The sequence below is a fragment of the Cherax quadricarinatus genome, chromosome 28 (assembly GCF_038502225.1).
Source record: "Cherax quadricarinatus isolate ZL_2023a chromosome 28, ASM3850222v1, whole genome shotgun sequence".
Classification (NCBI taxonomy): domain Eukaryota; kingdom Metazoa; phylum Arthropoda; class Malacostraca; order Decapoda; family Parastacidae; genus Cherax; species Cherax quadricarinatus.
The window spans coordinates 1004828-1031347 of NC_091319.1; the positions used below are offsets into that span (position 1 = coordinate 1004828).

A 26520-nucleotide genomic window follows, 5' to 3' on the forward strand; every position below is an offset into this window, starting at 1 on the left:
ACTTGTCGGTTTTCTAAAGCGTTCATTCACAGCCTGGTTAAGTTGACACCCCCGGCGTCGGCGTCAGCCACTTTGTGCTTCACGAACGACATCAATACACCCAATCGTTGACGGCAACATAAGTGAACCTGAGAAAGACTCCGACGCCGATAATAACCAAAATATACTCGAAAAATACTCCGACGCCAGCGTCAGCATCATTACACTCCAGGAATACTCTGATGCCAACAAACTCGAGATAAGAAGGCAGATAACAGAGATGTATCCTCAACTAACTCAGAAGCTGATGTAAACAGGTCCAGTGAGAGAGACAGCTGATTGTGGTACCTGTCTGGCACCCTCACACACACTCTCCTGGCACCCTCATACAAACACCCTCCTCTCCCCCGTAACCACCCCACACACACTCTCCTCGCACCCTCATACAAACTCTCCTCCCCCTGTAACCACCCCACACACACACCCTCCGGGCACCCTCTTTCACCCTCCCCTCCCCCCAACATGCTTTTAGTATCCTCTCTCCCCAGATCTTTGTATCATCCTCCCCCCTACACTTCCCTTACGGACGGTTCCTTAATGTTGATGAGGGGCTCTTGATTTAGGGAATTGGATCTGTTCTCCAGTTCCCCGAATTAAGCCCGAATGCCTTCCACATCCCCCCTAGGCGCTGTATAATCCTACGGGTTTAGCGCTTCCCCCTTGATTGCAATAATAATAACCCCCCCTACACTACCCGACCCAAGCTAGTGGAACCCTCCCTCCCTTAACCTTGTGGGTAACTGGTAGATACGTAACAAGACCATCTGTCACGTGATCACTACATGCAGCCAGTTAGAGCCAGTTTGCTAAGCGATATATAGCGAGCGAATGAAGTCAAAGGCGCTGTTGGCCGGTGCTCTCCAAGACTGCTCTGGCGACAGCCCAGACGTCTTCAAGAGGTACTCAGGGTGTTATGTTGTCATCCTGGTAGAGTTGTTGTGTTTCATAGTAAGAAAATGAACCTAGCAACTGTGAAAGATTGCGTAACAAAGGCAGCACAGTAAATAGCCTCCTAGTAAAAAGATAATTTTTTTTATATTATCTTCCAAGGCCTCAAAGTGACAACAGCCATTGAAAAGTGACTAAACTTGACAAGAATAGCGGTTATCTAATCTCGCAAGACTAGTGAACGCGTGAGAACTTTACGAGTGAGAGAAGGGATCACTGACTGCACGAAAAGGACAGGTGGGCACCTCGCCAAGAGCAAGCACAACAAATACACATCGTTGTAGTGCCCTCTCGACAACCTTAAGATAAAAATACTTCAAAGGAGACAAAGAGAGAGACAGACATGGCTGGTAAGGAAGTGCATATCATTGTATTCCTGCTTGTAGCTGTTATTCTTCAAGGAACGGGGGAAGGGGGTAGTGCATTCATGTTAGTCAAGGGCTCCTCATCCAAGGAATTATAGCTATTTTCCCCCTTCCTTGGATCAAGCCTGATTACCTTTGATTCACGGAAGTAACCTGATCTTAATATGTTAAACACTTCCTGGCGTAGATAATAGTAGTAATTATGAACCTTATTGTTATGCAGAGTATCTACTGCGCTATTTCTAGTATATAACAGTTGTTTATGGTTGTGATGTGCACTGTTATACCAGACGGTGCACTGTTATACCAGACGGTGCTCTGTTATACCATACAGTGCATTGTTATACCATACAGTGCACTGTTATACCATACAGTGCACTGTTATACCATACAGTGCACTGTTATACCATACAGTGCACTGTTATACCATACAGTGCACTGTTATACCATACAGTGCACTGTTATACCATACAGTGCACTTTTATACCATACGGTGCACTGTTATACCAGACGGTGCACTGTTATACCAGACGGTGCACTGTTATACCATGCAGTGCACTGTTATACCATACGGTGCACTTGCTCTGCCTCTCTGTATCTCTTAGATTTTCTGTTTTTCGCTGACTTGGTGCGACATCCCCGCCATGAGCACGTTAAGAGACAACACAGTGTCAGGGGCTCAAAACTGTTCAACTGCCTCCCAGCATACAAAAGGGAGATTACCAATAGATTCCTGGCTGCCTTCTATAAGGCGCTGGATAGGCACCTAAAGTCAGTAACTGACCAACCTTGCTGTGATTCGTACGTCGGTTTGCGTGCTGCCAGCAGTAACAGCCTGGTTGATCAGGCCCTGATCCACCTCAAGACCTGGTCATGGACCGGGCCGCGGGGGCGTTAGCCCCCGGAACACCTTCTACCTGCAGGGGATCAACGCCCCCGCGGCCCAGTCCACGACCAGGCCTCTCGGTAGATCAGAGCCTGATCAATCAGGCTGTTACTGCTGGCCGCACGTAGTCCAACGTACAAACCATAGCCCGGCTGATCTGGTACCGACTTAAGTATCTGTTCAGCTCCCTCTTGAATTCAGTCAGGGGTCTATTGGTGATTCCCCTTATGCATGGTAGGGAGGCTGTTGAACAGTCTTGGGCCCCGGACATTTATTGTGTTTTCCGTAGATTATGGTATATTTCTAGTCTGCGTTTCGGCGAGTACAAGTTGTGTGCTTCCAAGCGTTCCCAGTAATTTAGGTGACGTTAAGAGATATCAACGTGAGGTTACTGGAGGACAGGGGGGATGGGGGGGGAGACATGATAACGACATAAAATACTGAGAAGAATTGACAAGGGGAATAGTGACAAAATGTTTCGGAGATGGGACACAGCAACAAGAGGTCACAACTGGAAGCTGAAAACGTTGATGAGTCACAGGGATGTTAGGAAGTATTTCTTCGGCCATAGAGTTGTCAGGAAGTGGAACAATCTGGAAAGTGATGTAGTGGAGGCAGGATCCGTACACAGCTTTAAGACGAGATACGATAAAGCTCATGGAATAGGGAGAGAGTGGACCTAGTAGCGACCAGCGAGGAGGCAGGGCCAGGAGCTGCGACTCGACTCCTGCAACCACAAATTGGTATGTTCACACACACACACACATACACACACACACACACACACACACACACACATACACACACACACACACACACACACACACACACACACACACACACACACACACACACACACACACACACACACACACACACTCACACACACTCACACACACACACACACACACACACACACACACACACACACACACACACACACACACACACACACACACACATACACACACACACACACACACACACACACACACACACACACACACACATACACACACACACACACACACACACACACACACACATACACACACACACACACACACACACACACACATACACACACACACACACACACACACATACACACACACACACACACAGAGCTAAGGGGAATGTCCTATGAAGAAAGATTAAGGGAAATCGGCCTGACGACACTGGAGGACAGGAGGGTCAGGGGAGACATGATAACGACATATAAAATACTGCGTGGAATAGACAAGGTGGACAAGGACAGGATGTTCCAGGGAGGGGACACAGAAACAAGAGGCCACAATTGGAAGTTGAAGACACAAATGAGTCAGAGAGATAGTAGGAAGTATTTCTTCAGTCATAGAGTTGTAAGGCAGTGGAATAGCCTAGAAAATGACGTAGTGGAGGCAGGAACCATACACAGTTTTAAGACGAGGTTTGATAAAGCTCATGGAGCGGGGAGAGAGAGGGTCTAGTAGCAACCGGTGAAGAGGCGGGGCCAGGAGCTAGGACTCGACCCCTGCAACCACAAATAGGTGAGTACAAATAGGTGAGTACACACACACACACACACACACACACACACACAGTGAGAGGTGCCGAGACTATTAATAACACACGTGGGTACAACAACAGAGGGAGAGTGGAAGAATCAATATAATCATTAAATATTTGCAACACTGTTGAACACATTAAGTGAACTTTAACATTAATTCATTAACCTGTTGTTGTCTTGTTGGGCCTACTGGCCTATAATAGGCTGGTACCATTCACATCCAACTATACTGGTATTCTACACCACTAAATAATAAAATCACCACCACCACTGGACAATAAATCACCACTGGTTAAATCACCATTGGTAAATAAATCACCACCACTGGATAATGAATCAATTTTAACACTTGAAGAACCTACGATGCTAGTTTATCTACGCTCTTAGTACAGCTATTTTTTTTTTCTTCGGGATACTCTCTGTTTCAATATTGACATCATCCGATATCTAGAATCATGTAAATGAGACACAGGTGCAGTTACTAGGACGCATGTAGCACCAGGCAGCGTTGTATGACCCTGGTGCGTTTACCTCTTAGTTTTGATTATGCTATTAATCATCAAGCACTAGAATTTCATCTGAGTCCTCCTAGGATACCTCGTTCTGTTAGGCCTGGCAGCCTCCTTAGCAACTCGCTCTGTTTGTCTGTTGGATTAGATTAGGCTTTTGCTCATCGAATGTCGTCGCAGGTGTTCATGATCTCAGCTTGGTGTTGCCATACACATTTTGTCGGTAATTCTACCAGCATTAATGCATAGACACGTCGTGAACGCACTGGCAGCTAGCTACTTAACCAGCACTAGAGTGGTCGACAGATATATGTGAAGGAATTAAGTCGCGTATCAAAGACTTGTGAACTGGAAGGAAAGGCATTGGTACAGGGCAAGTAAGTTTATTCAGGTAGAGGAACACATAAATATAGTTACATAAATTATCATACATTGCAACATATGTGTAGATTACCTAGGATAACCCTCCCCAGAAAGTCAAAGTGATTTACAAATTAACCTCTACCCCAGGGTTCTCCAATGTGGTCAATATCGATCCCCTAAGGGTTGATGGGACTATCGAACGGGTCGATAAATGGCTGGGGGTCAAAAGAGCGGGTCAGTAAATGGCTGGGGGTCAAAAGGGGGGTCAGTAAATGGCTGGGGGTCAAAAGGGAGAGTGAGCAAATGTTGGGGGTCGTGCTTTGTGTTGTATATGTGTGACCTTCGACCCTCCCCCTTGTCTCTGTCATCTCTCCAAGCAAATGTCAGTGTCCTTGTTGACACTTGTGTGATGCGTCCTTCCCATTAAAGATATCGACAGTTTCAATATAAAAAAAAAAGGGTATGTTATTTTTTTTTTTTTTTTCAAAATTTAAATATTGCCTATTTTTTGTGAAAATATAATTATTATCTTCCATTATTATTCGTCGTATTATTAGTTAAAGTACTATTTATTAAATTATTTTCATGTAAGAAATGTTTGAGGGTCAATGAACAATCTAAACTCTAAAGCTTCATGAAGGTGTCGATGAGCTGAAGTTTAGGGACCCCAGCTCTACACACAGTAAGCTCTACACACAGTAAGCTCTACACACAGTAAGCTCTACACTCAGCTTCGCATTCCATCATCCACTATACAATGAAATCACTCCTGGTTCGTCAGTGAAAAATATCTTCTCTGCAAAACAAGGGTGCAACATTTGCACGAAGAGATCTCTCCAATGAGTGTGCAGGGACCCGGACTTTTCAATACCTTCCCCCCCTCATAAAAGAAAGCATCGACCGGTCCCTAGCAGTCTTCCAGAGAGAGAGAGAGAGAGAGAGAGAACTTGATAAATTCTTCCGAGTCAGTTTATCAGCTGGGCTGTGGTATCCTAACAGTGACCACTTGACGCCACTCCCACGAGCCCTCTTAGGGCGGGGAAGGTGCCAGAGCTAGAGGTTGTTACCACCTGCAGCTCACAAGATTGCCATTCCCACGAATTTCCCTGGGGCGGGGAAGATGGCAGATCAGAGGCCTAGTGTCTTCCTACGAGCCCCGTGTGGGCGGAGAATGGGGCTAGGCCTGGGGACAGTTGGTCCCAGACGATGAGGAGGTACTTGTACCACTTCCCATGGGAGACATAGGTCTCAAGACACTCCCAAGACAGGGAGCCAAGGCCTGGTCGCCGTCTGGAAAAGACCCGGGCCGGGAAAGTACCGGTAAATCAAGAACAACAACAGTGACCACTCTTGGTAGTACAGTGGTAGCAGTTCTGTAATCGTAAACTCGTCGAAGTTAATCTTACAAGACACTCTAGTGTTACTAGATAAGATGAGCTTACAAGTCACTGTAGTATTACTAGGTAAAAGATTACTATCACAAGTTTTAGCAGTGGAACTAGGGGAGTTCTGTACATTTTTTTTTCACTGAAGTATGTAATATGTATTTCCTTATTATTCTTAAGTGCTAAATTATATCCGTTTAGATGAAAATAGTTCACGTTATCTTGAGATGGCTGAATTGAGGCCATCAAGTGGCAGAAATAACACACGACTGCCCATGGAGGGTAATTAACTAATCTGCTGAATAACCATAACATTGTTAAGGGAATTAATGTTTACAAGGAAGTTACGATCATCAGGGCAGTAGTTTATTGGTTATATTATGCACCCCGTACCCATGATGTGGGCAGTAGTTATCCCGTACCCATCCTTTTGGCAGTAAACAGATTACAGAAGCACATAGTGGGTCCAGGGATTGGATTGAAGTCACTGTTAGCAATGGGGGAAGTACACAGGAGGCCTCACACACACTTTCTACTCTGCACACGGAAATCACTCCGTAAGAAAACAAGACTAGGCAGGTGGTGCAACATCCCCCCAGTGAAAAGCAGGGGCGCCATGAGTACGCTAAGAGACAACCAGGTAAGTGTCAGGGGCCCAAGACTGTTCAACTGTCTTCCAGCATACTATTAAGAAGCCGCTGCGAGCAGGCAAGTGGGTGAAAAAAAAAATCCTCCTAAAACAGAGCGAGGCTTCACTCGAGCTCAATTATTATTATAATCATGGGGGAGCGCTAAAACACTAGCTCAGGTAATCACCTCTTGTTTGAAACTCTGCAGTTATAAATCCTTTCGCTGCTTTATGAGTCTTTCCCCCACTTTTCTCCAGCTAGTCATAATACATTGTTAATACTGATAATCCTCCCTCTCCACCCAAATAGTCACATTAACGTAAGTCATAAACATTGTCATCCTCCCATTTTTGTCTTCAGTAACACAATATAAGCGTAAACAGCAAAGGTTTAAATCACATTAAACCCGCATATTTTTTAAGAAATTATGAAAGTAAACTTTCCAGGTTTTTATTGTATAGATCCTGACTGCTGATAAGAGGTAGCCTGTATTATGTATTAGTGGAATTGGATTCTTTCATAGGTTCACTGTTAGAAAAATTTGAGAACGTAGCGTAGTAGTACGGCTTGACCTAAGATATACACCAGTATAAAGACTGCCATCCCCACGAGCCCCTTTGGGGCGGGGCAGATGGCAGACCAGAGGCCTAGCTTCTCCCTACGAGCCCCGTGAGGGCGGGGACTGTGGCTAGGCCTGAGGACACTTGGTCCCAAAGACGAAGGGGTACTTGTACCTCCTCCCATGGGAGACTTAGGTCTCGAAACACTCCCCAGATAGGGAGCCAAGCCCGGGTCACCACTACTTGGAAAAGACCCGGGCCGGGAGAGTACCGGCGAATAAAAAAAAAATATATACACGACTTGATAAACTGTAATAAAGAAATGTAAATATTAGTGATGGACGTGACTTGATCTTATGTTCTAAATTTCTAAGCGATGACTTTCCTCGCTCGCCTTGGTGGTTCCATTAATACTGTCAGAACAAACAAGTCTAGAATAATGGGAAAGTTTAAGTAATCACTCACAGATGTTTGTTGGTACTGTTCGTCTGTTTTTTTTTTTTTTTCACTACTGTATGTTACATTGACGTGTGTACTCACCTAGTTGTACTCACCTAGCTGTAGTCACAGGGGTCGATTCACAGCTCCTGGCCCCGACACTTCAATGGTCGCTATTAGGTGACTCTCCTTGCTCCATGGGCTTTATCATACCTCTTCATAAAGCTATGTATGGATCCTGCCTCCACTATATCACTTTCCAGACTATTCCATTTCCTGACAACTCTATGACTGAAGAAATACTTCCTAACATCTTGTGTGTGTGTGTGTGTGTGTGTGTGTGTGTGTGTGTGTGTGTGTGTGTGTGTGTGTGTGTGTGTGTGTGTGTGTGTGTGTGTGAAGAAACAGCGTCTAACCTTGATTTTAAGACAATGACGCATTTATGACCTAATTACATAACAAGTGACCTGGGCTCAGGACGTGGGGAAACGTGGACACAAACGTAATGTACAGTGACATTATTTAAAATTAGATTATGCAAATATTGGGAATAAGCGATACGAGATGCAAAACAACCACGGGGGGAGGTGAATGATAGCTCTAGGCCTTTCATGTTGCAACCAACACATCATCAGGAACTTGCAATGTTGGAGAAAAAGAGGAGGTCCAATAAAACACGATCACAGGAAGGGCCTTTCCTCCAGCAAAGGCGCTTCCTGTCATCGTATCTGCTGGACATCCTCCTCTTTTCTGCAACTTTGCAAGCTCCTGATATGTTGATTGCAACACGAAAGACCTAGAGCTATCATTCACCTCCTCCCGTGGTTGTTTTGCATCTTAAAATTAGATGTGAAGAATTATACACATGTGCAGCATCAAGGTTTCTTTAACTGCAGACGTTTCGCCCTCCAGTGTCTTCATTAATACAAAACAAGGATATAATGCAAAGACTGTGAAATTGTATACAAAAGATGAGGTAATCAGTCCCTTAGTGTTGGAGATACTGAAGAACACATCAGTTGTGTTGGTACTGTATTCCATTCGATTATAAAACTAGATGTGTTTGGGTCGGCCCGCGATCCAAGAGACTTATCCCCATATTTATGGAAAATACTGTATATATTTTCCAGAAATTCAGTATTTATATGTAAATAGATGGCCATACTGTATTTAATAATATTTATGTCATAGAAAACGGAAAGCCTGCGTCTGGGCAGACGGGACTCGCCATCTTGGTTTTGAATTTTGTACAAACGTTGGTGAATGGGGAAGAATTTTTCGTGCTCTAGAGGTTAAAATTGTGCGGACACCTCTCAAATAGGAGGCGAAATTGGTGGCTATGCATTCCTGCATATCTTGAGATATCAGGCGACTGGACAAGACCTCTCCAGGAACCTCAGATAAGCTCTCTAGATTTGTGTGTAATTCTGGCCAGCATTATTTTCATAGATTTAGTTAGAGTGAGGTTTTCTGAGTATGATACACATTAATCTCCAGTCAAATTGGTGAGTGATATTAAGATATATTTTCCTTCTGTTATGTAATTGTGTATATATATATATATATATATATATATATATATATATATATATATATATATATATATATATATATATATATAACCATTTATTATTTTTAATATTCAGTCCACAAATTTATATATTTACCAGCATTCCTGATGTATGTACATTTCATTTAATTAATAGGTCCAGAGCAACTTGTGGATATGACAGTGGTAGGTATCGAAGGGGGACATTTTTGCGACCTAGGTGTCCCAAATTCCTACTTGTCTATGTAACTCTGATAAATAATAATTATCTTTGTTATCATTTACTGTTATGTACATAATGAGTTACATTCAGATAAATGCAATTTTCCACAATATTCAATAAGCCCAGCCACATCTACCTCACTGCTGTAATGCAGTTAAATATCAGAGTTGAAGCTAATAATAACCCACATGAAGACAGAAACTCAGATCATTTATCTATATATTTCGGTCCCCTCTGGGAACCTCTTCAGGAGATTTTTAACTGAAAGAACATGAATATATAGGGAAGGTTGCACCTCACCTCAGCCACTCCCTCGTACTGGCTAAGGTGCAACCTTCCCTATATATTCATGTTCTCCTTTCACTTATGTATCTGCTGAAGAGGATCCCAGAAGGAGATCGAAATATATAGATCAATTATCTGAGTTGCTCTCTCCATGCTAGGCTGTTACTGAGCATTGACAAGTGCTCATTACACTTCAGTTATCCATCAGAGTTGAAGATCTGGAGATACTCAGAAGTTATCTCAGGAAAAATCCTAATTTCTTCAATAAAAATTGCAAGTCTGCGCCAACTGATCCAAAAGTTAATTCAAATCTTCCACTGAGGAGCAGAACATACTACTAGCTATTGCTAATTTGAATAAATTGAATCGTTAGAGACCGATGCACAGAGGCGGACTGTTCATATGGGCATTAGGGCAGTGCCCTGTGGGCCGCTGGGATGGGTATAAAAAATGTGACCGAAAAACTGAAATCAAAGCCGCTGCACAAGAACTGAAACGAAAATGCAACTCGCCTTAACTAAGCGGTGAAAACGTTCCTCTGGCCTTCAGTGGTTCAATGAACTGACCTGATACTTGACGGATGCCCGGGCCGGTTTAAGGCCCAGTCAGCTTCTGCGGATGAATAATATAAGGATGATATCATAGAGCTTTAGGTTGTGTTGGTGCAAAATGTGCCAGTAAACTAATGTTGTTAGAAACATTAGAAACGGATTCCGTAACGTAGCTAAGGAATGCCTCTTCTGCCTTGCATTGTTAAGATCACCTGTCTGCGATTGTTTGCAATATATACAATATATACAATATATATATATATAATATATATATATATATATATATATATATATATATATATATATATATATATATATATATATATATATATATATAGGGAGGTACCACCTCTAGAACTGTTTTGGGGACCCTCATCCTCAGAGAAAAGAATAAACTTGCTTCAGGGAAAACTCAAGGTTCTTCCTGAAGCTGTTTGAGAATTTTCTCCAACCACCCCCTATATTTCAAGTATGTTTTATTTAAAGACAAAATACATTGGCCAAACATTCACAAAAATACAACAGAAAGTAAAACAACATAGGTGACTCAGAGCTACATCTCGAATACTTCGTCCAGCTCCCCTGCGGTGGGTCGCGTGACCAGAATGCTGCAGGCATTTCCTCTCTGGATCGCAACACTGAGTCTCTGAAAGAGGAAGCTGGTCGCCCTGTGGTCCTTGGTTTCTATGATGAGCTTTTCACCCAGCTCTTTGAGGAACTTTAGAGCACACTTGCCCCATGCTCCAAGGGTCTCCGACCCTATTGGAATGAAGTTATAGCAAGGGGGAAAGTCTTCATATTTTCGGGTCTTCTGGGTCTCCCTGTGGCTGGCAGCTCTACCCCCTTCCACTACGGAGTATGGCAAGTAGGTGTCTGCCAATGTGGCGGCACAGGTGTAGTCCCAGGCAATCTGCTTTCCATCCTTCCAGGGTAGCATAGTGGCTCCATCAGGACGCTTTTGACTTCCAACAGACCTCTGTACTTGGGGTTCCCGTTGAGCTGGGCAACGGGCTGTGGCGAGGCTTCTCTTTATGATGTCATTGACCTCCTCATGTCTGGCTTGCTTCCCTTCTGCTGTGTGACACACGAGACCATGATGTCCGAATTGATCAGCTGTCGCCCTGCCGCAAATACACCTATGTTCGGTGAGGATGGGGGCGGCTAGGCGAAGACCAACACCAATCCGAATGGCCTGTGGGTCGAGACGGGTGCCCAGGGAGGAATTGGGAACAGCTAACAAGAAATCTCCTGAGTGTGGTGCCTTCACTGCCAGGAGACGAGCTTTGTCCTTTCCTGAAGCATTGGAGAGCATTGTGTTGGCGATTTTTTCCATGATCGGTTTGTCCCAGTGGGACTGTTTGTGCTCTTTGGGAGGAGCTGGTCTACTGGAGAAGTCTGTAAGGGTGTCCCACCGAATCGCTGCTTCAGTAAACCTGGGGTCTTTAGCTCCTACCACGTCTCTCAAGCGTTCGGGAACAATCTTCTTGACTAATGCACTGGAAGCCAAACACGAAGACAGAAAAGCAGGTAAAGCAACATGCGTTGCTTTGAGCACCACTATACCTCCCAGTCGTACTGGGAGGGTTGCCTGATATATAAATATATATATATATATATATATATATATATATATATATATATATATATATATATATATATATATATATATATATATATATATGTCGTGCCGAATAGGCAGAACTTGCGATCTTTGGCTTAAATAGCAACGTTCATCTTGCCATATAGGACAAGTGAAAATTGGTGTATGCAATAATTTCGCCAAAATCATTCTGAACCTAACGAAAAAAATATATTTGATTGTGTTTGTTTAGTACTAAATTACTGTAAACGTATTTAAAACATATTTAGTTGAATTAGGCTAAAATAAATTGCACTTGTTATAATAAGGTTAGGTAAGCTTTCTAAGATTCTTTTGGTGCAAAATTATAATTTTTTACATTAACATTAATGAAAAAAATATATCTTTAAACGTATAAGAGAAAATTTTAGAAAGGACTTAATTTTAAGTGAGTTCTTGCTAATTGGCCAGTTTTACATATTCGGCACGACATATATATATATATATATATATATATATATATATATATATATATATATATATATATATATATATATATATATATATATATATATATATATATATATACATATATATATGTCGTGCCGAATAAGCAGAACTTGCCATCTTGGCTTAAATAGCAACGCTCATCTTGCCATATAGGACAAGTGAAAATTTGTGTATGTAATAATTTCGCCAAAATCTTTCTGAACCTAACGAAAAAAAATATATTTCACTGTGTTTGTTTAGTATTAAATTATTGTAAACAAATCTAAAATATATTTAGTTGGGTTAGGCTAAAATAAATTGCGCTTGTCATAATAAGGTTAGGTAAGTTTTCTAAGTTCCTTTTAGTGCAAAATTATAAATTTTTACATCAACATTAATGAAAAAATATATCTTTAAACGTATAAGAGAAATTTTTAGAAAGGACTTAATTTTAAATGAGTTCTTGCTAATTGACCAGTTTTACATATTCGGCACGACATATATATATATATATATATATATATATATATATATATATATATATATATATATATATATATATATATATATATATATATATATATATATATATATATATGTCGTGCCGAATATGTAAAACTGGTCAATTAGCAAGAACTCATTTAAAATTAAGTGATTTCTAAAAAACTCTCTTAGACGTTTAAAGATATATTGTTTTCATTTATGTTAATGCAAAAATTTTTAATTTTGCACCAAAAGAATCTTAGAAAACTTACCTAACCTTATTATAACAAGAACAATTTATTTTAGCCTAACCCAACTAAATATATTTTAGATAAGTTTACAATAATTTAATAATAAAGAAACACAGTGAAATATATTTTTTTCGTTAGATTCAGAATGATTTTGGCGAAATTATTGCATACACAAATTTTCACTTGTCCTATATGGCAAGATGAGCGTTGCTATTTAAGCCAAGATCGCAAGTTCTGCCTATTCGGCACGACATATATATATATATGAGTCATGCCGAATAGGTAAAACTAAATTGCAGCTCTCTTCTTACCGAATAAGGCAAGCGAAAATTTATAAGAACATAAGAAAGCTGGAACGCTGCAACAGGCCTACTGGCTCAAGCGAGGCAGGTCCAACTCTCCCACGGGCATACGCCAATGCCCCAACCTAGTCAGGTCAGGTCACGTTAACTTAAGGAAGGAGCAAGGCTTCTGACCTAGTAGCACAAGCTAGTCAGGTCCAACTCACACCCACCCAAACCCACTCATGTATTTATCTAACCTATTTTTAAAACTACACAACGTTTCAGCTTCTAGAACGGTACTCAGGAATTTGTTCCACTCATCCACAAATCTATTAACAAACCGGTGCTTTTCTATATCCCTCCTGAATCTGAATTTTTACAACTTGAAACAATTGCTGCGAGTCCTGTCTTGGCTAGATATTTTTAGCACGCTATTTACATTCCGTTTATTTATTTCTGTTTTCCATTTATACACCTCAATCATATCCCCGCTAATCATATATTCAATAATTTCGCAAAAATCATTCTGAAGCTAACGAAAAAATATATTTCACTGTTTGTTTATTAATAAATTATTGTAAACTTATCTAAAATATATTTAGTTGCATTAGACTAAATTAAATTGCGCTTGTTATAATGAAGTCAGGCAAGTTTTCTAAGGTGCTTTTGGTGCAAAAGTATTAATCTTTGCATTAACATAAGTGAAATATATATATATATATATATATATATATATATATATATATATATATATATATATATATATATATATATATATATATATATATATATATATATATCTTTAAACGTATAAGAGAAAAATTTAGAAAGGACTTAATTTTAAATGATTTCTTATTAAATGGCCAGGTTTACCTATTCGGCATGACATATGTGAGTGTATGTATGTATAGATACACGCATACATACATGCACACACACATGCACATGCATTCATATTAGAATTTTACGACCGTCACGTAACTATTCCTTGTTGCGTGCACTGAAACAGAGGGATACGGATCGCTGAGCAACCATAGCGCATTTAGTTATATGAAGATGTTAAGTCTGTGTGGGAGAGTTAACTACTACTGCTGGCGCTTACTTCTCATGCATAAGACGTATCCTGAAAAGCTACACCCTTCATGTAGCTACACCCCTCATTTAGCTACACCCCTCATGTAGCTACACCCCTCATTTAGCTACACCCCTCATTTAGCTACACCCCTCATGTAGCTACACCCCTCATGTAGCTACACCCTTCATGTAGCTACACCCCTCATTTAGCTACACCCCTCATGTAGCTACACCCCTCATGTAGCTACACCCCTCATGTAGCTACACCCCTCATGTAGCTACACCCCTCATGTAGCTACACCCCTCATGTAGCTACACCCCTCATGTAGCTACACCCCTCATGTAGCTACACCCTTCATGTAGCTACACCCCTCATTTAGCTACACCCCTCATGTAGCTACACCCCTCATGTAGCTACACCCCTCATGTAGCTACACCCCTCATGTAGCTACACCCCTCATGTAGCTACACCCCTCATGTAGCTACACCCCTCATGTAGCCACACCCCTCATGTAGCCACACGTCTTATTTAGCCACACCCCTCAAATAGCCACACCCATGTAGCCACACCCCTTATGTAGCCACACCCCTCATGTAGCCACACCCCTTATGTAGCCACACCCCTCATGTAGCCACACCCCTCATGTAGCCACACCCCTTATGTAGCCACACCCCTCATGTAGCCACACCCCTTATGTAGCCACACCCCTCAAGTAGCCACACCCATGTAGCCACACCCCTCATGTAGCCACACCAATGTAGCCACACCCCTTATGTAGCCACACCCCTCATGTAGCCACACCCCTCATATAGCCACACCCCTCATATAGCCACATCCCCCTGGCAGCCATCTAGCCTCATCCCATCCCGTTCTGCTCTTCCTAACTCGACCATTCATCCCACCGGCCATTTGCCTATTCACATTCACTTTGATCCCACATTCACCAGATTACTCTTTCATCAGTCATTCATCGCAGCTCTTCAGCAGGTTGTCCTTCAACCTGCATCAACCTCTCAGCTCGTGCAGACGGTCCCCTGCTCACACAATAACCAGGAAACGTTTAAATTTGCCATATTATGTCTCTGGATGCGAAATTGAGTTGTTTACTATTATTAGCATTGTACTTGAGAAAGGGAATGGATCCGTAGGAGTCACACAGAGTCTGGAGGGTTACATGAAAGACAGGTTCAGGCTAAGGAATGGAAGAACAGGCGCAGTTCCTTGGACTGATAGCCCAGCCACCTCCCTCGAGGGGCGAGAATAAGTTACTGTCCCATGGAGAGAAATGGTATGAAACATCAACACTTTTCGCCCACTCACTGGGTTTTATGTTTGCGACTTGATAAAGCCCACTACGTGTGCGAAACATTGTCAACAAAGGATTGCATTTTAATATTTTTTTATTGTTTATTTTACCAGGCTGCAGTCCCATCCTATGCAATATGTTATGCGGATTCCAACCCCGAACATAACCAGGATAATTAGATTTTATTGTTTGCCGGCGAAGCGACTAGATTATTGTGTACCTCACATCCATCCTGTGCTAGGCAGCTCTATACCTGAGCTAGACCCAAGAACTAGACCCCAGCAGAGTTAACAGGAGTATATTTGGAACACCCGCAATATTCATCTCTCGTGATGAATGGTTTGAAAAACCGACAAGTTGAAGATTGAGACACTTATGCAGCATATGGGAATCTTTATTCAGGAAACGTTTCGCCACACAGTGGCTTCATCAGTCCAATACAAAGAGGAAGGCGTAAGGAGAGGAGGAGAATGAGGTAATCAGTCCCTCGGCCTGGAGTCGATGTGTTCAGTCCATCAATCTTGTAGATTGATGGACTGAACACATCGACTCCAGGCCGAGGGACTGATTACCTCATTCTCCTCCTCTCCTTACGCCTTCCTCTTTGTATTGGACTGATGAAGCCACTGTGTGGCGAAACGTTTCCTGAATAAAGATTCCCATATGCTGCATAAGTGTCTCAACATTCATCTCTCGTAATATGGATTTTTTTTGTTTTTAACACAGGTCCCTTCCCCCCCACTCACTCCCTTAGTACATCAGCAGTTTCTCAATGTCCCAACAGCAAATGATATTATCTTTAATTTTAAAAGAGGTGAACAGGTCAGCCAGTGAAAAGCGTCCGTCATATGACCAAAATCTCAAGTGGCGGATCGTAAGGCTAAGTCCCGTTTCAGGAAATATTCATCCTGTTTCCTAACGAATCCTGCCTAATCTGCCAGAGGATATGTACACGGTAAGATGTGTGTCTCAGAGTGTGCTGAGAGGTTATTGTACTCCTTGCTTTAGGTCTTAAAATTAACATGACAGGTAGTGTACAGGTTACATGCAGCCTTAATGACCTTCTAGCAGTCAATAAACTTTAAACCCAGTTAACCAATCATCCAACCTAACCTGTCCGGTCTCCGCCTCCATGTTCGTCCTCCTTCAACACAGCCTAGTGTATTTCTGTTTTTCTGTTTATTGTATGCATTGCAATTCTTAGAAAAATGAGCACCCTTGCAGAAAAGACAATCTCTCTTTTCTTTGACTGGTTTCCTATTAGCTGTGCTACTCTTAGGAGGGTACTTATTCTTCTTACGTTGTGGAGAATCATTATTTCTGATTCCTGCTACTTGATATGCACCTATGCAACTCTTTTTAGGAAATGAATTTTGATTAACATTGGGATAATTTTTCCCTTTGTGAAACTTGACAGATACCTCAGAGTTATTATGTGTTGCATCTTTAAAATGAGTTGGTTGGCTGGTCTGCAACTGCACAATTAATTCTTGTAGACCTAGTCTTATTTCCTCCAGACCAAAATAACCTTTGTGATATTTATTCGAGTGTCATTCAAGTGTTTTACAGCTTAATTTATTCTGTACCATGGCACTCAATAACCAGTCTGATTCCTTCAGATTATATTTATTACTTAATGTTTTGAGAGTGCTCTCCAGTTTAACTCTAAACTGCTGTAAACCTTTGTAAGTATGATCTGGAGATTTTAAATTAATAATGATATTCACTAGATCCAACCTACTTTGTTCTATATTACCATAAGTGACTTTCAACAAGTCAACTGCTTCCTTGTAAGAGCCATCTACATTGGGAAAGGCTTGTATGAGTATGTGAGCATCTCCTCTTACCTGTCCTTTGAGGTAAAATAATTTAGTTACACAGGCTAGGTCACTCCTGTCATGCACAGCTGCTTTAAAAATTGACCAAAATTCCTCCCAATTTTCACCAGGATTAAATATAGGTAAACATAGTTCTGGGAGTTTTGGCAAAGACATATTATTTGTTGGAGCAGACTGATTAACTGCCTGGTTTACACATTTTAATTTATTCAAGGCCTGACTTTTACAAGAATCTTTTCTTCTAATTCATAATAATGATTAATCATAAGATCTACTTCAGTCTCATCTACACAGGAGGCCTGGTCACAGACCGGGCCGCGGGGGCGTTGACCCCCGAAACTCTCTCCAGGTAAACTCCAGGTAAACAGTTTACTAACAAATCTCCTTCATATTTGTTGTAATATAATTTGTATGAATCATATCTATTACCTAAAGCATCTAAATACAATTTTAAATCATCAGTATTCACAGTTTCTTGATTCATTAATTCCAAACATTTATTGTATGCTTTTGTTACATGACCCTTCCTAGCTTGCAGTGAAGCTTTTTTTGCTCTATATTCCATATGTTTGTCTTCTATATTAATTTCCTCAATTTCAGCCATGATGCAATGAATTAAATTCAACTTAATAACACTGATTATGTACTAAATTATGCACTTTATAAAGGTAAATAGTGCAACTTACCTTTAAATAAATTCTAGCTACTTGAGCCTAGCAATTACATGTAAAAAAATTGTAATATAAATTTTAAATACACATTAATAATGTTAGCTACACTTGAGCTTAACAATTACACATACATTGATATAAATCTTGGCCAGAATTGTCTATCAAATTAATATTGTAATAATTATAATCCACTACACCTTAAGCAAACTTAATATTATACACATTAATATAATTAGTTACACTTGGCTTATCAATTACACATACACTTATACACATTAATATAATCTTTAGCCACACTTGACTTATCCAAATTAATATTGTAATAATTATAATCCACTACACATTAAGTAAATTTGTGAACTTAACATCCACCTCCTTCTGACATTTCACATATAATTATTACGTAATTAACCAACTAATGACTTCACTAATTACCTCCGGTTCAAGAAGGACCAACGGGCAAATTAAATGTGGAAAATTGCATTTACTTGGATGTATAATTATATACACAACAGTAAATGAACAATAATAACTATTATTTATCAGTTAGACAAGTAGGAATTTGGGACACTTAATTCGCAAAAAATGTCCCCCTTCGATACCTACCACTGTCATATCCACAAGTTGCTCTGGACCTATTAATTAAATGAAATATACATATACCAGGAATGCTGGTAAATATATAAATTTGTGGACTGTATATTAAAAATAATAAATGGTTATATATATACACAATTACATAACAGAAGGAAAATATATCTTAATATCACTCACCAATTTGACTGGATATTAAGTTGTATCATAATCAGAAAAACCTCACTAACTAAATTTATGAAAACACTGGCCAGAATTATACACAAATCTAGAGAGCTTATCTGAGGTTCCTGGAGCTCTCTTGTCCAGTCGTCTGATATCTCAAGTTATGCAGGAATGCATATCCACCAATTTCGCCTCCTATTTGAGAGGTGTCAGCACAATTTTAACCTCTAGAGCACGAAAAATTCTTCCCCATTCACCGTTTCTAATACAAATTCAAAACCAACATGGCGAGTCTCCTGCCCAGACGCAGACTCTCCGTTTTCTATGACATAAATATTATTAAATACAGTATGGCCATCTATTTACATATAAATACTGAATTTCTGGAAAATATATACAGTATTTTCCACATTTCTACTAATTGCTTGGCTTGTCAACAACGTGAAGTTGCAAGTGTTAGAATCTTGTACATAATTTCTTAGTCACAAATTGTTTTCATTGTTTCATTCTTCTTCCTTCTATCTACCAGTTGTACTTCTAGGTGATGCAAGCACTACTGCGTCATCACTGCTTCTAGAAGATGCAAGCACTACTGCATCATCACTGCTTCTAGAAGATGCAAGCACTACTGCGTCATCACTGCTTCTAGAAGATGCAAGCACTACTGCGTCATCACTGCTTCTAGAAGATACAAGCACTACTGCGTCATCACTGCTTCTAGAAGATGCAAGCACTACTGCGTCATCACTGCTTCTTGAAGATGCAAGCACTACTGCGTCATCATTGCTTCTAGAAGATCCAAGCACTACTGTGTCATCACTGCTTCTAGAAGATGCAAGCACTACTGCATCATCACTGCTTCTAGAAGATGCAAGCACTACTGCGTCATCACTGCTTCTAGAAGATGCAAGCACTACTGCGTCATCACTGCTTCTTGAAGATGCAAGCACTACTGCGTCATCATTGCTTCTTGAAGATGCAAGCACTACTGCGTCATCACTGCTTCTAGAAGATGCAAGCACTACTGTGTCATCACTGCTTCTAGAAGATACAAGCACTACTGCGTCATCACTGCTTCTAGAAGATACAAGCACTACTGCGTCATCACTGCTTCTAGAAGATACAAGCACTACTGCATCATCACTGCTTCTAGAAGATGCAAGCACTACTGCGTCATCACTGCTTCTAGAAGATGCAAGCACTACTGCATCATCACTGCTTCTAGAAGATACAAGCACTACTGCGTCATCACTGCTTCTAGAAGATGCAAGCACTACTGCGTCATCACTGCTTCTAGAAGATACAAGCACTACTGCATCATCACTGCTTCTATAAGATGCAAGCACTACTGCGTCATCACTGCTTCTAGAAGATGCAAGCACTACTGCATCATCACTGCTTCTAGAAGATACAAGCACTACTGCGTCATCACTGCTTCTAGAAGATGCAAGCACTACTGCGTCATCACTACTTCTAGAAGATGCAAGCACTACTGCGTCATCACTGCTTCTAGAAGATGCAAGCACTACTGCGTCATCATATCATGTGGGGTTCGAACACGTGGATAGGGTAAAGAAATACTCACGTAGGCTGGAAGTACGTATATTACGGATAATGTGGGTAGCGCCAAACAGCCGTGACCTGCCTCCTTGCTCTCTCTCTTAAGACTAACTAACCCCAGTACCCATATGTGAGGGGGGTGTTTGAATACTGCTGTGGTCAGCACAATATGAATACAGACAGTGATTCACGCAGAGACGGTTGGTAGTGAGTCATCTACTGGTACACTGGTTACTGGTAACTGGTTACTGGAACTGGTACTACTACTGAGAGCTCGGCGACGCTAACGTATGTCGTCCCGACATACAACTAATACAAACTAGAAATGGCAGGTATACGGCTTGGGCTCCCCAGTATACCAAATTATCCATTTATTTCTATGTGTGTCTTTTTTCGTATGCCAGCAGTGTCTCATTCCTCTAATTTTTTCGCAGACTGTGTACCATTATTTTTGCCAGCAAATTTTTGTCGTATCAGTCACAGCAAGATTTTGTTGTAAGAATATACTAAAATAATGAATACGTGATTAAGTGTTGTGTGCCCCGCCACTTGTAAGTGTTACACTTGCCTCACCACTTGTAAGTGTTACACTTCCCGTTTTGTTCCTTTGTTTTATTTTTATTCATACTTTTTCATATTTCTTTGAACAAATTCACTCTTGATGTAATTTCAGTTACTTTTAACGTAAAGTGTTTTCTTTACTCTGTTTGAGTAAATTGTTTTGTCTAATTTACAATTAAGAGTTAAAGTGTTCAATCAGTTTTTCTTCATAATTTTATTTTATTATTTAACCTGAGTTTTCCCAGTGAGACTTTATTATTGCAGTGATTATTTCTACACCTTATTTTGCTGCACTTGTTCTGCAGTGAATTATTTCGTTGCACTTGTTCTGCAGTGAATTATTTTCTTTTATTGATATTTTTATGCATTATTATTCTCAGTTCATTATTGCATCTTTTTTTTCATTTTATTAATTTTCCTGATGTTATCTTTGCATTATATTTTAATTTTGTTTATGCATTCTTAGAAAATATTTAAATTTCCCAGTTAACAATTTAGTGATTTTATTTTATACATTTTACATTGATTTCAAATTTTATTAGTTAATTCCTTTATTAGCAAGAGTAAAGACAGCTCATTTTGCATTTAATTCAGTCTCCAGTAATATTTTTACTTGTAAATTTCGATGTAATTTTTTTCTTGGCCAATAGTCCTTTACATTGAGTTGTTCTTCCTCTTGCAGTGTATCTTAGACATTTTTTTATTACTCCTGCAGAATTAGTTGCATCTCTTTTATTTCAATTTTAGCATTTTGTATCATTTTTATTGTTCATTATTTTTGCCTTATTTGTTCTCGTGCAACTTCTTTGCCATTATGTCTCACATGCCGTCAAGTGATACTTTAGTGAATGTCGACACTCAGACCTCTCAGGCTACTGCTGCTGCTGTCATCAGTCCTCACAGTTCCTTAGCGACTGACAGACCGACCCAGACACTGAGATACTATAGTTATACTCGTGATTCCCTTGATGAGTTACCTTTATTCAATGGCCATGTACATAGTCTTGAAGCATGGTTTACTGCCATTCGTTCTCGTGCTAATGCTCTAGTTGAAGGTCCTCCTTCAGAGGAAAGTCTTATCAGACTTGCTAAAGAAACTCTTCATCGATCCCACCGCTGCCACTATTTATCATGTGGGGTTCAAACACGTGGATAGGGTAAAGAAATACTCACATAGGCTGGAAGTACGTATATTACGGATAATGTGGGTAGTGCCAAACAGCCGTGACCTGCCTCCTTGCTCTCTTAAGACTAACTAACCCCAGTACCCATATGTGAGGGGGGTGTTTGAATACTGCTGTGGTCAGCACAATATGAATACAGACAGTGATTCACGCAGAGACTGTTGGTAGTGAGTCATCTACTGGTACACTGGTTACTGGTAACTGGTTACTGGAACTGGTACTACTACTGAGAATCACTGCTTCTAGAAGATGCAAGCACTACTGCGTCATCACTGCTTCTAGAAGATGCAAGCACTACTGCATCATCACTGCTTCTAGAAGATGCAAGCACTACTGCATCATCAATGCTTCTAGAAGATGCAAGCACTACTGCGTCATCACTGCTTCTAGAAGATACAAGCACTACTGCGTCATCACTGCTTCTAGAAGATACAAGCACTACTGCGTCATCACTGCTTCTAGAAGATGCAAGCACTACTGCATCATCACCGCTTCTAGAAGATGCAAGCACTACTGCGTCATCACTGCTTCTAGAAGATGCAAGCACTACTGCGTCATCACTGCTTCTAGAAGATACAAGCACTACTGCGTCATCACTGCTTCTAGAAGATACAAGCACTACTGCGTCATCACTGCTTCTAGAAGATGCAAGCACTACTGCATCATCACTGCTTCTAGAAGATGCAAGCACTACTGCGTCATCACTGCTTCTAGAAGATGCAAGCACTACTGCGTCATCACTGCTTCTTGAAGATGCAAGCACAACTGCGTCATCACTGCTTCTACAAGGCAAGCACTACTGCGTCATCACTAATGCTGTTTTCCCTGTGATTCATGTATCACCGAGCCATTATTTGTCCTTCATACACCAAGAATTATCTCGGTGCCAAGTTTACACACAACATTCGCTTGACATTCTTAATTAGATGTAGCCAGTAATAAACTCTCTAGCGTCCTGTTTTGTTTGTCACTTGTTGATTCTATAGGGTTGTTGACATCCCAGCTCGGCTGTTACTGTTAGCAGCTGAAGTGACTCTCAAGAACTTATTACTCTCCCTCCTGAAGACAGCCAATTGTTTTCTTGGTAAACCTTCCCTTAGGCTTGTGCACAGCCGTACAGTCGCATTGTTTTTCTTTACTTATTATAAGAACTATCGTTGTTTTTGACTCAGTCTCGCACCTTCCATGTTATGCGTGTAAATGTGAACGTTTTCAGGCGGTTCCCATCCACCTCTTGGTCAGACGTGTTGTTGCCGTCTAAATGTGCGTGTTAATAGGTTTATGTAACTTAGTCTAATCAAACCCAGCATAACTTAAAGAATATAGTATCTGCTAGTTTGCAGTGCGAGTTCAGAAAATGAGGTCGAGACCTGCGTTAAGAAAATTAACGTTGTAAGTGAGGATGGGCTACTATCACTGTTAACGTGTGAGAAGCACTGTCAACCCTACCCAAATACTGTGGCACTGTCTTGCTTCTCTTGCAAAATATTCAGCTAGTCCTCTTAACCATGAATATAGCAATGCCTCTTTATAACACTATATATATTTAATGTCGTGCCGAATAGGTAAAAACTTGCTAAATTTGATTGCGCTTGTTATAATGAGGTTAGGTAAGTTTTCTAAGGTTAGTTTGGTACAAAATTATTATTTTTTACACTAATATAAATGAAACATATACATGTATATCTTTAAACGAATAAGAGAAAATTTTAGAAAGGTCTTAATTTTAAATGAGTTCATGCTAATTGACCAGTTTTTACCTATTCGGTACTATATATATATATATATATATATATATATATATATATATATATATATATATATATATATATATATATATATATATATATATATATATATATATATATATATATATATATATATATATATAGTGTTATATATGGGGAAGTGGAACAGTATTCTTCCTCCGTAAGCCATGCGTGTTGTAAGAGGCAATATTTATATTTTTTTTTTCAACAAGTCGGCCGTCTCCCACCGAGGCAGGGTGACCCAAAAAAGAAAGAAAATCCACAAAAAGAAAATACTTTCATCATCATTCAACACTTTCACCTCACTCACACATTATCACTGTTTTTGCAGAGGTGCTCAGAATACAACAGTCTAGAAGCATACACATATAAAGATACACAACATATCCCTCCAAACTGCCAATATCCCAAACCCCTCCTTTAAAGTGCAGGCATTGTACTTCCCATTTCCAGGACTCAAGTCCGACTATATGAAAATAACCGGTTTCCCTGAATCCCTTCACTAAATATTACCCTGCTCACACTCCAACAGATCGTCAGGTCCCAAGTACCATTCGTCTCCATTCACTCCTATCTAACACGCTCACGCACGCTTGCTGGAAGTCCAAGCCCCTTGCCCACAAAACCTCTTTCACCCCCTCTCTCCAACCCTTTCGAGGACGACCCCTACCCCGCCTTCCTTCCCCTATAGATTTATATGCTTTCCATGTCATTCTACTTTGATCCATTCTCTCTAAATGACTAAACCACCTCAACAACCCCTCTTCTGCCCTCTGACTAATACTTTTATTAACTCCACACCTTTTCCTAATTTCCACACTCCGAATTTTCTGCATAATATTTACACCACACATTGCCCTTAAACAGGACATCTCCACTGCCTCCAAGGCAAGATATATATATATATATATATATATATATATATATATATATATATATATATATATATATATATATATATATATATAGATATACATATATATATATATGTGTGTGTGTCGTGCCGAATAGGCAGAACTTGCGATCTTGGCTTAAATAGCAACGCTCATCTTGCCATATAGGACAAGCGAAAATTTGTGTATGCACTAATTTCGCAAAAATCATTCTAAACCTAACGAAAAAAATATATTTCATTGTGTTTGTTTAGTATTAAATTACTGTAAAAGTATTTAAAATATATTTAGTAGGATTAGGCTAAAATAAATTGCGCTTGTTATAATAAGGTTAGGTAAGTTTTCTAAGATTCTTTTGGAGCAAAATTAATTTTTTTTACATTAACATTAATGAAAAAAATATATATATCTTTAAACGTATAAGAGAATTTTTTAGAAAGGACTTAAATTTAAATGAGTTCTTGCTAATTGACCAGTTTTACATATTCAGCACGACATATATATATATATTTTTTTTTTTTTTATTATCACACCGGCCGATTCCCACCAAGGCAGGGTGGCCCGAAAAAGAAAAACTTTCACCATCATTCACTCCATCACTGTCTTGCCAGAAGGGTGCTTTACACTACAGTTTTTAAACTGCAACATTAACACCCCTCCTTCAGAGTGCAGGCACTGTACTTCCCATCTCCAGGACTCAAGTCCGGCCTGCCGGTTTCCCTGAATCCCTTCATAAATGTTACTTTGCTCACACTCCAACAGCACGTCAAGTATTAAAAACCATTTGTCTCCATTCACTCCTATCATATATATATATATATATATATATATATATATATATATATATATATATATATATATATATATATATATATATATATATATATATATATATATATATATTTGAATATATAGGGAGCTACCACCTCTATAACTGGACTGGGGAGCCTCATCCTCAGAGAAGACAATAATTTTTGCGAAATTATTGCATACACAAATTTTAGCTTGCCTTATTCGGCAAGAAGAACGTTGCTATTTAAGCTAAAATCGCAAGTAATATATATATATATATACATATGTATATATATATATATATATATATATATATATATATATATATATATATATATATATATATATGTATATGTCGTGCCGAATATGTAAAACTGGTCAATTAGCAAGAACTCATTTAAAATTAAGTCCTTTCTAAAATTTTCTCTTATACGTTTAAAGATATATTTTTTTCATTAATTTTAATGTAGAAATTTTTAATTTTGCTCCAAAAGAGTCTTAGTAAACTTACCTAACCTTATTATGACAAGAACAATTTATTTTAGCCTAACCCAACTAAATATATTTTAGATTTGTTTACAATAATTTAATACTAAACAAACACAGTGAAATATATTTTTTTCGTTAGGTTCAGAGTGATTTTGGCGAAATTATTGCATACACAAATTTTCGCTTGTCCGATATGGCAAGATGAGCGTTGCTATTTAAGCCAAGATGGCAAGTTCTGCCTATTCGGCACGACATATA

At 39.7% G+C, this 26520-nt stretch overlaps 1 protein-coding gene across 3 annotated transcripts in view; it reads left to right on the forward strand.

Annotated features, from left to right (window-relative positions):
* The first annotated feature begins 397 nt into the window (after positions 1-397).
* LOC128693138 (facilitated trehalose transporter Tret1-2 homolog) overlaps positions 398-26520 on the forward strand; it is a 68668-nt gene continuing 42545 nt past the window's right edge. The window contains exon 1 of one of the 3 annotated variants that reach the window (XR_011392516.1): positions 398-1337. Coding sequence is in view for 1 of the 3 variants with exons in the window: in XM_070089293.1 (XP_069945394.1) it covers positions 1331-1337 (7 nt within the window). In the remaining 2 variants the exon portion in view is untranslated. The remainder of the gene's footprint in view (positions 1338-26520) is intronic. The other 2 variants (XM_070089293.1, XM_070089294.1) reach the window with 2 other exon arrangements.